This window comes from Thalassophryne amazonica, chromosome 13 (genome assembly GCF_902500255.1).
Source record: "Thalassophryne amazonica chromosome 13, fThaAma1.1, whole genome shotgun sequence".
NCBI lineage: Eukaryota > Metazoa > Chordata > Actinopteri > Batrachoidiformes > Batrachoididae > Thalassophryne > Thalassophryne amazonica.
In genome coordinates, this window is record NC_047115.1 from 35,578,542 (window position 1) to 35,593,048 (window position 14,507).

The 14,507-nt window shown below is 42.3% G+C and overlaps 1 protein-coding gene across 4 annotated transcripts in view; it reads right to left on the bottom strand.

Moving 5' to 3' along the window:
* The window catches only part of spock2 (SPARC (osteonectin), cwcv and kazal like domains proteoglycan 2), an 88,720-nt gene that overhangs the window by 32,744 nt on the left and 41,469 nt on the right, over positions 1-14,507 (bottom strand). For 3 of the 4 annotated variants that reach the window (XM_034184529.1, XM_034184527.1, XM_034184526.1), the window contains exons 2-3: positions 6,909-6,917; positions 6,393-6,438 (exon numbers count right to left, since the gene is read on the bottom strand). In XM_034184529.1, coding sequence (XP_034040420.1) covers positions 6,393-6,438; positions 6,909-6,917 — 55 coding nt within the window. The remainder of the gene's footprint in view (positions 1-6,392; positions 6,439-6,908; positions 6,918-14,507) is intronic. The other variant, XM_034184528.1, reaches the window with a different exon arrangement.

Genomic DNA, 14,507 nt, shown 5'->3' on the forward strand with positions numbered 1-14,507 from the left:
CCCTTACCCTTACCCCTTACCCTCTTTTTGGAGCGAGGCGGAGGGGTAGGTGGAGGGCTACAAACCCCTTCAAACGGAGTGAATCTGGATGCACACTCCATTTAGAAGGGTAGGAGGAGCTTACCGCTGTGTCCAAAGAAACAAACATGGCGCCAAAAGAGCCGCACAAATGTAAGCGGCTTTCATGACAAATTGCGCTGTTTAGAAAGTTATAACTTGCCAAAAAACTTTACTGGCAATTGCCTATGACAGCAACATGTAAGCTGCCGGATGCATGTTGCGTATACTGTCGTTCTGAAGAATATCGTAACTTCGCTCGTGTGCTGAGGCGTTATAATGCGCATACACGCGAACGCTACGATAAGACACTTTTATATCTCACAATGGAGAAAATCATGATAAAGGATAAGCATGTTATCTTGTATGTTCATAAATCTTTGGATAATAGCGATCCCTGCTGTTGGATTTCAAGGCCTGTAACACGTTTGTATTTTGTAAACAAACAGGGAGCCCTGAGCACACTCGTCTCCTAATAAACTTTCGGGCAGAAAATGAGGAGAAGTTTCACTAATGGGAGTAAGTTGGAAAATATATACACACACACACATATATGTGTAACACATAACCTGACGTCCTAATAGACTGCTATTAGGAAATTTCTAAAGGAAATAGGGCTGGATACAAAAAATGGGAGAATTTGAAAAAGAAATATAAGGTTAACAGAACTAGATGCAGCCCATAACATACATACAGGTGCTGGTCATATAATTAGAATATCATGAAAAAGTTTATTTATTTCAGTAATTCCATTCAAAAAGTGAAACTTGTATAATGTATACATTCATTCCACACAGACTGATATATTTCAAGTGTTTATTTATTTTAATTACGAATTAATTAATTAATTAATTACTAACCAACCAATTAATGATTATTCAATTATTAATATTAATTATTACTATTATTAATGATTATTAGTAGTATTATTAACATTAATTAATTACTAATTAATCAGTTATTAATACTATTAATTATTATTATTATAAATTTCTAATTAATTAAATTAATTATTAATACCAAAAAATTCTCCGACATGATTGCGATGCGTCAAAGAAATCTGCGACTTCTTCTATTTCTTTGCATTTATGCAGAAAGGCAAGAAAATAAAAAGAGCGAACAGGCGACTGCAACAAGTTGCGCTTTGGTTGCCATGTTGACAAACAGTGAAGACGAGCAGTTTTTTCCCCCTAAGGCGAAGGGGTGTCTCAATTCATAGTGCTAGAGGCATACCCCTTCGCCTTACCCCTTGTTTTAAAGAGGTAGGCATAGGGGTAGGGCCAAGGGGAAGGGGAAGGGGTACAAAAGAGAATTGAGATTGGGCCTTAATGTTCAAACTGATAAACTTTATTGTTTTTGTGCAAATATTTGCTCATTTTGAAATGGATGCCTGCAACATATTTCAAAAAAACTGGGATAGTGGTATGTTTACCACTGTTGTTACATTACCTCTCCATCTAACAACACTCAATAAGCATTTGCAAACTGAGGACACTAATTGTGAGTGTCATGACTGGGTATTAAAGGAGTATCCCCAAAAGTCTCAGCTGTACACAAGCAAAGATGGGGTGAGGATCACCACTTTGTGAACAACTGCGTGAAAAAATAGTCCAACAGTTTAAGAACAATGTTTCTCAATGTTCAGTTGCAAAGAATTTAGGGATTTCATCATCTACAGTCCACAATATAATCAGAAGATTCAGAGAATCTGGAGCGCTTTCTACACGTAAGCAGCAAGGCCGAAAACCAATACTGAATGCCCGTGACCTTCGATCTCTCGGGCGGCACTGCATTAAAAACCAACATCATTGTGTAAAGGATCTTACCGCGTGGGCTCAGGAACACTTCAGAAAACCATTGTCAGTTAACACAGTTTGTCGCTACATCTACAAGTACAAGTTAAAACTCTACCATGCAAAGCGAAAGACATACATCAACAACATCCAGAAACGCCGCCGCCTTCTCTGGGCCCGAGCTCATTTGAAATGGACAGACGCAAAGTGGAAAAGTGTGCTGTGTTCTGATGAGTCCACACTTCAATTTGATTTTGGAAATCATGGACGTCATACCCTCCGGATAAAAGAGGAAAAAGACCATCCAGATTGTTACCAGCGCAAAGTTCAAAAGCCAGCATCTGTGATGGTATGGGGGTGTGTTAGTGCCCATGGCATGGGCACCTTACACATCTGTGATGGCAAATGTACAAAATATTTGTACAAAAACAATCAAATTTATCAGTTTCAACATTAAATATCTTGTCTTTGTGGTGTATTCAATTGAATATAGGTTGAGGAGGATTTGCAAATCATTGTATTCTGTTTTTATTTACATTTTACACAGTGTCCCAACTTCATTGGAATTGGGGTTGTAAATCCATAACAGAAAAAGGAGAGTGATTGAGGCCACTTTTGATTGAGATATAATGCAAAATGTACACCATATGGGCTTTTAAATATTACATTCAAATGTCCACAACATCCACAATCTGGCTCACATCTGGATCAAACTTTGTCAGGTGATAAGTGAGGGACAGTCTGCACCTCACTTCAAATATGAACGCGATTGGGATACGTTTGACTAAGATATAATATAAAATATACATTAAAGTGGGATTTCAATGGACACAAAATCACAAGATCCCAATCAACCTTTAAAGGATGCCATCCTACATAATGCCCACAGATATGAAAGAAATTCAATCTTTTTTGACAGAGTTATGAATTTTTGAAAATTCACTCATTGTTAGGGATTCTTCCAATATTTTCCTGACTTTGACCTGGAAAACTGAATCACATCTTGCTTGTCAGGATATGAATCCTCTGTAAAAATTTGATAATGATATATAAAAAATTGTGGATTCCAGGCTGTTCACAAACACACAAACAGACAAACAAACAAACAAACGGGTAAAAACAACCTCTGCCCAATTTTGTTGGCAGAGGTAGATGAAGCTCGTTAGATGAATTTCACATGTATCTTTGTTCCTTGCTTCTCACGGCTCCAGTGTGATTTTATTTTCTCCCTATGTGAATAAAAAGCTAATAACATCTTTGTAATCTTTCTGATGTACAACTTCGCCTTTAGGGAATAAACAGCGTACAAAGACATCACTTTTACGTTTTCATTGTCCTCCTATCATCCTCTTGTAGTCGAGCTCCTCATCACGTCACTGCTACAGACTTGGCAGGAATTATGTTGATGTCACACTAAATTAAACCGTATTAGCCCGCACCACTGTCTCATGCTTTCCCCATGCTTTTACCTCTATGGCCTTTCATCGGAAACGCTAATTAGTGCTTCATTAAGCTCTTGGAAATGGCACTAATGGACTCTGCCATTCAGACGACTTCATTTAAGCTACAAATCAAGTGACTGTGGTTGAGGACACGACTCTCTGTCATGACTTCATCCAGTAGAACCTCAATTAACACTGGCGGAGACCTCAGACAGTGACGTCTGCACTCCACTCTTGCTAAGGGAAAAGCAGGCGGAGGAAAGAGAATCAAGCAAAGGCGAGTTTTCAGTCCCACCGCCATTTAGCATCTCCTGCGGGAAACACACCACACGTGCTCAGGCAGAAAAAACAGAGCGCCTACATCTCTTCAGAGTTTACACTCAGGAATCACTACAAGAGTGAACAGTGGCTGACCCCAGAGTACAGACACAGAGCTAACACAACACAATCAGCGGCTGAGGGTCTGGTAAACACCGTAGCTCAGCTACAGGTTATGGATTTTTTTCTGCTCCATGCAACAGCTATCTTATGCTCCATGACATACACCACCATAAACTGTACAATAAACCCAAACTATATATGTAGTATATAAAACATAATAAAATTATCTCGCAGATACCCATGGACAGATCCCGAGGGAGTACTGGGGTTGGGAGATTCTGATTTCCTAATTAAAAACTGGGTCATCCCAAAAGATGTAAATACAGATCGAGGGAGAGGGTGTTCAAAATATGTGCAAGGGTGGATAGGCCATTGGGAGTACCAGAATTTTTCCCAGTGGGCCGATCAATAATGGGCCAATGGCTGCCCTTTTTTTTTTTTTTTTTTGCTGTACCCAAAGAGAGAGAGAGACATACACTGGCCCATGGAGCTCAGCTGCAGCCTGCAGACACAGCATAGGCCCAGTGGCTTGTCTGTCAAAAGAATAACTGACCCATTTGTGGCCCAGGAGTCTCACCCATGCATGTTCTAGACTCCCCTCTCATCCAATCACATTTAATAATGAACGATCATGATGAGTGAGAGAGAGACAAACAACACAGCAGAACACGAAAAATAAAGCAATTCACAAAATGGAGAAATAACAGTAGGCAGTGCAAAAAAACTGTGGGAAAAGGAAAAAAGCTCTCGCAACTGATGCTGCTAAGAGCAGAAAAATTTCAGAGATGTTTGCTGCGGGGGCTGCCTGGCAGGGGCACCTCCAGGTCCCTCTCAGCAGCAGCAGGTGGTGTCGGAGTCGGACTGTGAAAGTGAAAGTGAGGCTTCCGCTGCCATGGAGGTGGTACAGGAGCAGGAGGAGATTGGTGGTAGTGATGGCGATGATAGCAGGACTGTGCCAACATGGTGTGGATAAACACTCATTCATACAAATGTTTAGTCTTTCTTATAAATGAAAATGGCTCCCCTTTTTTGGTTGCACATACAGGTAGTCATCATTTATTTTATTTGAGGGTCCAGAATATAAAGGGATATTGTTCAGTATATTCATGTTATTAAGGGCTTGTGTGTTTATATGTACTTCAATGGGGGGGGGGGTCGGCACAGTATCTGTACGTGAACTGCAGTGCTGGGCCAGTCTGGACCAAAAAGTCCAGGGCTGAATTTCTTTCCCAGTCCAGCCCTGACTATTGGGGGAGGTGATGGTCTAGTGGTTAAGGTGTTGGGATTGAGACCAGAAGAACCTGGGTTCAGATCCCCGCCTGACTGGAAAATCACTAAGGGCCCTTGGGCAAGGTCTTTAATCCCCTATTGCTCCCGGTGTGTAGTGAGCACCTTGTATGGCAGCACCCTGACATCTGGGTGAATGTGAGGCATAATTGTAAAGCGCTTTGAGCTTCTGATATTGATGGAAAAGCGCTATATAAAATGCAGTCCATTTAATATGTGTATAGCCTTCTGTAATAAATTTTGCATTCTCATGCCTTGACAAATCTAGTAATGAAGCAAACTCATGAGCTAGTTCTGGCAGACACCTTGTACTGTCTGCTGCATATACAATAAAATGCCTTATTCATATACACTCATCGGCCACTTTATTAGGTACACCTTGCTAGTACTGTCGTACGGGTTGGATCTCCTTTTTCTTTCAGAACTGCCTTAATACTTCATCAAATATATTCAACAAGGTGTTGGAAAAATTCATTAGAGATGTTGGCCCATATTGACATGCTAGCATCATGTCAATATGGGCCCATTCAACCAGTCTGCCCATTCTCCTCTGGCAGCAACAAGCCATTTTTGTCCACACATCTGCCGCTCACTGGATATGTTCTCACTGTCTGACCATTCTCTGTAAACCCTAGAATTGGTTTTGAGTAAGATCCTTAATTCCCAAGTTGCTCCCGGTGTGTAGCGAGCGCCTTGCATGGCAGCACCCTGACATCGGTGTGTGTCTGTGTCAATGAGTGCCTGTGAGGCATCATTGTAAAGTGCTTTGAGCTTCTGTTATAGATGGAAAAGCACTATATAAGTGCAGTCCATTTACCAACATAACGTTATCCACACTATTAAAGTGACTGTGATAACTATAATGAACAAACTTACTATTTTGATCCATCTCTTGTGCCGTTTGGGGATTTTCTTCTTTGTGGGAAAGTTGGCTTTTACACCACCTTTCAATTCTATAATAACCATTTGTACTATCAACAATAGTGCAATGTGCACCTGTCATGTTTACACTTCACATGAATGGAAAGTTTAAATTCAGGTAAAGCTACATATGTCTTGTAACATAATTATGCTACCTGGCTTTGATAGCCAAACGAGGACGAGGCTCAGAGGTCTAGCAAAGTGCAAACAGGACACAAAGACCGGTCATAGAACCCAACTCATGTCATAAGTGTGTATGTAGACATTGTGTATGCTGTAAAATCAAATCAAAATGATCTGCAAACATCCATCCTTCCATTTTCTATTCCCTCTTACTCCAACCAAAGATCATGTGTGGCATATAAATAAATAAATAATAAATTCAAATTAGAATTTGAAGTGGAAGGAAGCCAGAACATCAGGAGGGAACCCATGCAAACACGGGGAGAACATGTGATCTGCACGGCATGAGTTACAACTTGTGGTGACAGTAAAATACGAGCGGACTTACTGTCATTAGAACTTTGATTTTCATCCCAAGTGCGCACGTAATCATCCTGCAGAAACATAAGAGAAAATGATTTATTAGCAATGAAAATGAAAAGCTACTGTGTGCATCGAAGTAGGTTTACATCCAAATAAACACTTTGTCATCCTCAAACAGGAGAAGTGAAGTATTTCACCTTATCATCACACACTGACGACGATGCAAACATTAGTTCTTGCAGTATGATAATGAGACAAGTGAGTCACACGGATGACAGACGGGTACTGTCACTGTACAGCTGTACACAAATAAGCCAAACAAATTAATTTACGACATCTATATGTGAGACATATGGTGGCGGGGAGAGCTGCCTTTTAAGTGCTCGGCCTTTTTAACCCATAACTTAATTAGAACATTAATCGTTCCAATTAAAATGGGTAAGTCAACAGAGAGGTGACAAAAATGGAAAAGCAGAGATAAAGACAGGAAAGAAAATGAGAGAAACAATCATTATACAAAGGAAGAGTGAAGGGAACTGACCTCTACCTCCTGATGCATCAACAGCAAAAAAGAGAGAAAAGAGTCAAAATTATGGAGATGAAACATTAATACAAGCTTTAGTCATTAAAATCAACTAAACATTGATCTGTTGCGTACTTCCATCAAAGATGAATAATCCTCAGATTCTGCAATGGTTTGCGGGTTGTGAGGTTATGTTGGGATGTTTGATTTGTGTGTGGGTTTTTCTGGTGAGTTCTGGTTGGTGTTTTTCTGTCTGCACGCTCTTGTCCTTCTGTTGGGGTTTGGTGTGGGTGTGTCTGTTCCCTTTTGTGTGCCACGCCCTCTTCCTGCTTGTTCTCCTGCACCTGTGTCTGATTATCCCTCATCACACCTGCTATTTAAGCCTCACGTTTTCCTCATGTCTCTGCCAGATCATTTGTGCTTGATGCCTGCATTTCCAGTCTTTTTGTCTCTGTGTTCTAGTTAACCGTTCATGTCTTGCCGTGTACCGACTGTCCGCCTGTTGTTCTGAACACTGTTGCTGTGTATCATTTGCTGTCCTGTGTACCGAACCCAGCCTGGAAATCGAGTAAAGCCTTTCGAATTTCCACTTTGGTATTAGAGTCCTGCAATTATATCCAGCCAATTTGTGTCTGTGATCATGACATCAACAACATTTAAATTCTTGCATTACAAGAGCTTCATTCAAATCAAACCCAATCCAGATTCTTATTCAGATCAGCATGAAATGTGATAGATGTGATTGACAGCTTAGGTCATTATATTAGTTTTTGAGAAGATTTTAATTGGGTTCCTCCTCTTGATAAGTCAGTTGTAAAGCAATGGCTTTGAGTACAAAGTCATTATGGGTAAATGATGAGCAAATTAAGCTGTTTTTGGAGTGTAAATAATCAACAAATCACCTGATTAGTTGATTTCCTTTTTTTGGTGAAAGTGGACCTTTGTTGGCAGGTGGTCTGGGGAGCTGCTGAAAGCTCCCAGAAAATTTAGGATTTTTTAGGTTTTTTGAAGACTATTTTTTTCACCCCAATCCCCCTCAATTTTAGTTGTACTGCTTAATGTGTGTTGTATTTATATTTTCTTTTGCACATTTTCACCTTTTCTTTGCCTTTAAACAAAAGTGATAACACAACCTTGGGGGAGGTGATGGTCTAGTGGTTAAGGTGTTGGGCTTGAGTCCAGAAGATCATGGGTTCAAATCCCCGCCTGACTGGAAAATCACTAAGGGCCCTTGGGCAAGGCCTTTAATCCCCTATTGCTCCCGGTGTGTAGTGAGCGCCTTGTATGGCAGCACCATGACATCGGGGTGAATGTGAGGCATAACTGTAAAGCGCTTTGAGCATCTGAAGCAGATGGAAAAGCGCTATATAAATGCAGTCCATTTACCATTTAACCTACATGTTTGTTTGATAAGAATATTCACTACAACAGCCATAATCATTTTCATATTTTTGGCTTCCCTCATCCTAATTGACCTGATTTTAAACCTAGAACCCCAAACACAACCAGCAATGCCCGATATTAGACATTATAAAAAAGATACTGCTTCACATCCCATTATAGTTATGCAGAAAAGTTATTTTTATACGGCTCATCAATTAAACTTAGTCCAGAATTATAGTGAAACTTAGGCAAAGAGTAATACTGATTTAAACATTTTAGTTGTTAAAATTCTTATTATTAGTAGTATGAAAAAATGGGCCTTTAATCAAGAGGGTGTTGTGGGGGGTACCTCTTTCCCCCTCCCCCACAACACCCTCTTTCCACCTGCATGCACCCCTGGGTTGCAGTTTGAGCAGAAACAATCAAGAATTTGTTTATATATGTGGAAATCGCAACCTGATTGAGAGGTAAGAAAGTTGGTGTCCTCAGAAAGAGATTTTATGTGTATTTTCGAAGAAAAAAAAAGTTAGTTTGTTGTTAATGCGTCTCGGGTCGTGTTTTTAGTTTAATGACAGTGAGAACCCTCACAGAGACACTCAGAGCAGACTGAAAGAAAAGGAAAGTTTAAAAATATGTTTGTAAAACTCTACTCATTGCTCACTGCATGCTGAGAAACTCAAACACACCGCCTCCCTCCCCATCCTACGGCAGACAGGGCATGACTTGCTGCCAGGAGAATAACAAAACAGACGATATTCCAAAAATTGATTTTTGAAATATCTTGTGTCCAAATTTGGTTATGCGTCAGGCAGTGCTTAATTTGTAAAGTGGGAGGTCCTGGAGCGCAGAGGATGGGTGGCTCCGGTGCAGAAAAAAAAAAGAAGGCGGGGGGGGGGCTTGCGAACAACGCTGTGCGCCACACCGAAAATAAACTGGGCATGTATTGTAGGTCTAATAACACTAGTAGTCACACCAAATCCGGATAGAGTACAAATTCCTGTTTAATGATGTACAGTGGTCCCTCATTTATCGCGGGAGTTACGTTCTCTGCGTTCACACCGGGCGCAACGCGAGCGACTGCAGCCACAGGTTGCCATGTAATCCCTATGTAAGGACGCGTTTTGGTGCCAAACCGCGCAGCGCGACGCGACGGAGGCAAGTGAAGCGACGCAAGTGAAGCGATTTTGAGCGTTTTGCGCGTTTGTAGCGCGATATTGCGTCGCGTCACATCGTGTCGCCCTCCTCCCCAAGTTGAAAAATCTGAACTTTTTCGTCTCTTCGCGCTGTGATGACCAATCAGGGACTGAATATGTAGTGACGTGGAGATGTCTGGAGTTTGACTGAAGATGTGAACATGTCCTGTATCTGGTAGCAGCCTGTGAGCAGGACTTATGTCTCTTTTGTCCTTTATTTCACAATCATGACAGAGTTTTTGGAGCGAGCAGCAGCCTCGCAGCAGGGGGAGCGGAGTTTCTTTTTCTTTTTTTTTTTTACGTGCACACGCAAGGGTCCATGGAGATTATTTTACTTATTAACTGCACAGATGTATAATGGTGACTGGTTTCTAAAGACAATTATGACAGAGTTTTTTTTGGGAAAGAGCGAGGAGCAGCCTCACAGCAAGCCGTGGAGTTTCTTTTTTTTTTTTTTACGTGTGCGCGCGAGCGAATCGTCTGTCTGGAGAATATTTTATTAATTAACTACACAGATGTATAATAAAACAAATGGTGACTGGTTTCTAAACACAATTATGACAGAGTTTTTTGGGGGGAGGAGCGAGCTGCAGCAAGCAGCGGAATTTTTATTTTTATTTTTTTTAATTGTTTACATGTGCGTGCGTGAACGGGACAGTTGGTCCTCAAACTGGGTCCTGCAGAGGCAGAAGGACCGCTGAAAGCGGCCGTCATCCAGACGCAGCTCCTGCAGCAAATAATGATACTCTCTGTATTGGGAGCTTTTCACAACAACTCGCTCCGTGTGATCAAGGTCCGTCATGATGACTTGACGCCGAGCGGAATGGAAGCTCCTCCTATTTGATGACGCACCGGGGCGAATTTTCGCAGCGAAAGTCCACCCAAGCAGAGCGACACACCGGGCGAAGGAGGCGCGTCCGTCGCCACACGACCCCCGCGAATTTGTAGTGTCTGATCGCGCCCGGTGTGAACGCAGCATAAAAATAACCCTCGATAAACGAAATCCGTGTAGTCAGCGCTATTTTTTACACTTATTATAGATGTTTTAAGGCTGTAAAACCCCTCACTACACACTTTTCTCAAACAGGCATTAACATTTTCTCACTTTTCTCTCTTGTGTAAACACTCTCTTTTTTCTTCTGTGCGAGAAGATTATAAACAGACACACGCAGAACACAATGCGCGGCTCTCCCTTCACTCACTGTCTCCGGGGGTACGGATGCAGGACCCGCAAAGAATCCAAGTCCTCTCTCAGTGGCCACGGAGCTCTGCGGCTACGGTCAACATCCGGATCAAAACAGTGAGCGTAGCCTCTGGACCTGTTGCCAGATTTGGCGCAATTCCGCACAGCAGGCGGTGATTTTTTTTATATATATATATATATATATATTTTGTTAGTCAAGAGAGGTGGCGGATCACGGATCCAGTATAAATAGCTGGCGGAGCCAACGTCCGAGGTTCCGGAGCGCGTGTCCGAGGTTCCGGAGCGCGCTCCGGCTTGCTCCCCCTCAAATTAAGCCCTGGCGTCAGGATGGCATCAGCGTGAACGCTGCTTTTTGCCAGCCCAATTGACGGAAATACGTTGTAGCGATGGAGAACTTTAATTTCTGTGGATGTACTGTAGAAATACGTGCGGAGGAATTCGCGCATCGGGATGGAGACGCACAACAAAAAGCAACGCCGTGATGAAGCCTCACAGGACATGTGGCATGTCCAGCTCATCCACAATTTCTCGGATAGTCACACGACTGAAAAGCCCCTGAATCTTCCGAATGGTGCAAGAGCTGGGCATGTTAGAACATGTCCTGTGAGACCAACACGGAGATGCTTTTGTCCCGCTCCATTAGCGGCTCCGTGGCTAATTCCTCCGCTCCTCTTTCCATGACAAAAACTCCTGTAACAGTGGAATGTGCTGAAAAAGTGCTATGTCCACATCTTCTGCCATTTCTGTAGTAGTCAGATGACGTCCCGGATCAACACAGCCTTCACTTTGGAAATGATCTAGTCGTTTCAGCCTGTCGACCACCGCTCGGAGCGCGGCGCGCCCTCCGCCATTGTGCGCCGTCTTTAAACCGGTTGTAACACTCCTTAATCTGTGTGATCCCCATAAGATCTTCACCGAAAGCCATCTGTATTTTCCGAATGGTTTTCACCTGGCTGTCTCTCACAGTTTCTGAAAAAATTTTGATGCAGTAAAGCGGCAGTCGATCAGCCAATTTCCTGACAATGAAAATCCGCCGAGGAAGCTGGACCAGTCCTCCCACAAGGCGTGCTCACAGCGAATGACGAAACCGACAGGTGTGAAAAAACTCACGCATGCACACGAAGGTTCAATCTTGGCTGATGCAATCACACGTGATTCAAATCCATATAGTTTTTGCAAAAAATAAAAAGGTCGGATAGTTTTCTAACAGACCTCGTATATGTTTTTATTGTGTTTTATTTCTCATAAAGGTTTACAATCAAAAATAGGCAAGGAAAAAATAAATAGAAAAATAATTTTCCACACACATTTATTCAAAACACAGCAAACTATAATAAACAACTGTTTTGACACTTTATAAAGGTAATTTGAGGTCTTGTGTGAAAGACTGTACAACAATAAGGTTCAAACAATAAACACAAATGCACATTTTGAACAATATATACAAAATGGTCTATGTGTTTTTGTTGATATGGTAAACAGTGCTTTACGCAGAGAAAGCAACAGAGTTATCCAGTAACATTCACATGCAAACTAGTGGAGCAATCCTTATAGTTACACACTCTTTGTTTGAGCACGTGAGATTGTCATCAGAGACTCTCCATCTGCTCCATCTGCTTTCACTGATTGCTGTGCGTAATGGCGCAGGGCGCACTGAGTATGTGCTAATAGTAGGTACTCATTGGAGCACCCAGGGGGCTATTCAAACGGGCCAACTAGTAACACATCACTCCTGAAAACGATCTTTGGCTTTTCAAGTGAGGTAAATCTGCCCTACGATTGGATTTTGGAAAACCATGTGACAAACCAATTCTGATTGAACACTCACATTGCGCACGTCATTACACAGCTTCTATGAGGAGTACAAAGATGGCCGATGGCTGGGTCGATAGTCCGCAGTTATCTTTTCAGCAAAAAAAAAAAAAGTAAGTTTCTATCTCATATCATTCAAAAGTTATTTATAATTTAGTAAAGATTGACGACGGCCCCAGAGGGTTAAATATCTTGTCTTTGTGGTGTATTCAACTGAATGCAGGTTGAGGAGGATTTGCAAATAATTGTATTCTGTTTTTATTTGCATTTTACACAATGTCCCAACGTCATTGGAATTGGGGTTGTATCAAGATGTGCACAATTAGAAAATGACTACAAAAGATGTGGGCTTGATGTTAGAAGTTTGGCCAGCAGATTGATAACAGTATTACTACTGTGGCTCACAACTTGAAAGTTAAAATAATTTTTCATGCCAGACTAAAAGCAAAGTTCACAAAGTGCAAAGCTCTTGTGTCTGTATGTTGTAAAACAAGCAGCAGCAGCTTCTTGACAGTCATGGCATCTTGATGTTCTTGAGTCATCATGAAACCCTAAAGATCACCAACCTCTGAGTGTGTCCACCAGCTAAATCATGTTACTGGGCTAGTGTTGTCCAAGAAGGGTAGTAGTCACAAGCTCTGGGTTGCGGCATTGCAAAACAAGTAGCAGTTTTAAGACTGAGTTGACGCAAAACGCGAAAGATCATCAACCAGTTAGAGCATCTGTCTCACCACCATAAGAAAACAGGAGTCATACTCTGGGTTGCGATGCCCTAAAACAACAAACAGTTTTATGGGACTAGTGGGGTCATGGCACCCCTGAGAAGTCATGTAATGCTCAAGTTCATCGCCAATAAAAGTGTCAGCAATCTGATTAAGCAGCATCTGACATCTGTCCAAATTCAGCACCGTGTTTTCCCAAGTGGAATATCAGCACACTGCTCCATATAGGTCAGTACAACTCGCAGAAAATCAGTTAAACCTGTGTCAGTTTTGAACATGATCAAAAGCTTGGCTGGACTCCCGGTTGTGTTGGTCACCATGCACATGGCTCTAGGTGCCCCGCTGCAGGCTTGACACAACTCTGTGTCCAATTAACACACAGCATGGAAAGAAATTCGCCCAGAGTTACAGCAAACTGTGCCGTTCTACCCTGGAACATTGTGAGCTGAGCATCTGTGGGGTCAAAGTTGTTTAGGAGTCCACTGAGCCCATAAAAAAAAAAAAAAGACCTTTCCTGACTTTTGCCGAGTAGTGTGCCTGCATGGGAGGAACTCATTACTGGTGGCCTCTACTGGTGGTTGGCTCTCACTGCGGTATTGTATCACTTCCTGTTCCGGAGCACAGCGGTGTTTTTCTGTATGTTAGCTGTTTAATCTGCGCAGTTAGATTGATCTAGTTATCCAGATTACGATTTGTTTCCCAGTGTAATCTTTACGTGCCTTAACTAAAGCACTCCTGCTGAATCACCTCTAAATTATTTACACATTATTCACTTTGCGTGTTTTTAGGAATTCGCTAGCTTAGCGTAGCTACTAGCTCTTAGCCGGTTTAGCATGGCGGCTTCTCCTGTCTCTCCCGCACTTTTCTGCTCTGGCTGTGAAATGTTTAGTTATTCCTCAGCCTCCTTTAGCAGTAACGGTACTTGTAATAAGTGTAGCTTATTCATAGCTTTGGAGGCCAGGCTGGGCGAATTGGAGACTCGGCTCCGCACCGTGGAAAATTCTACAGCTAGCCAGGCCCCTGTAGTCAGTGCGGACCAAGGTAGCTTAGCCGCCGTTAGTTACCCCCTGGCAGATCCCGAGCAGCCGGGAAAGCAGGCCGACTGGGTGACTGTGAGGAGGAAGCGTAGTTCTAAACAGAAGCCCCGTGTACACCGCCAACCCATTCACATTTCTAACCGTTTTTCCCCACTCGGCGACACACCCGCCGAGGATCAAACTCTGGTTATTGGCGACTCTGTTTTGAGAAATGTGAAGTTAGCGACACCAGCAACCATAATCAATTGTCTTCCGGGGGCCAGAGC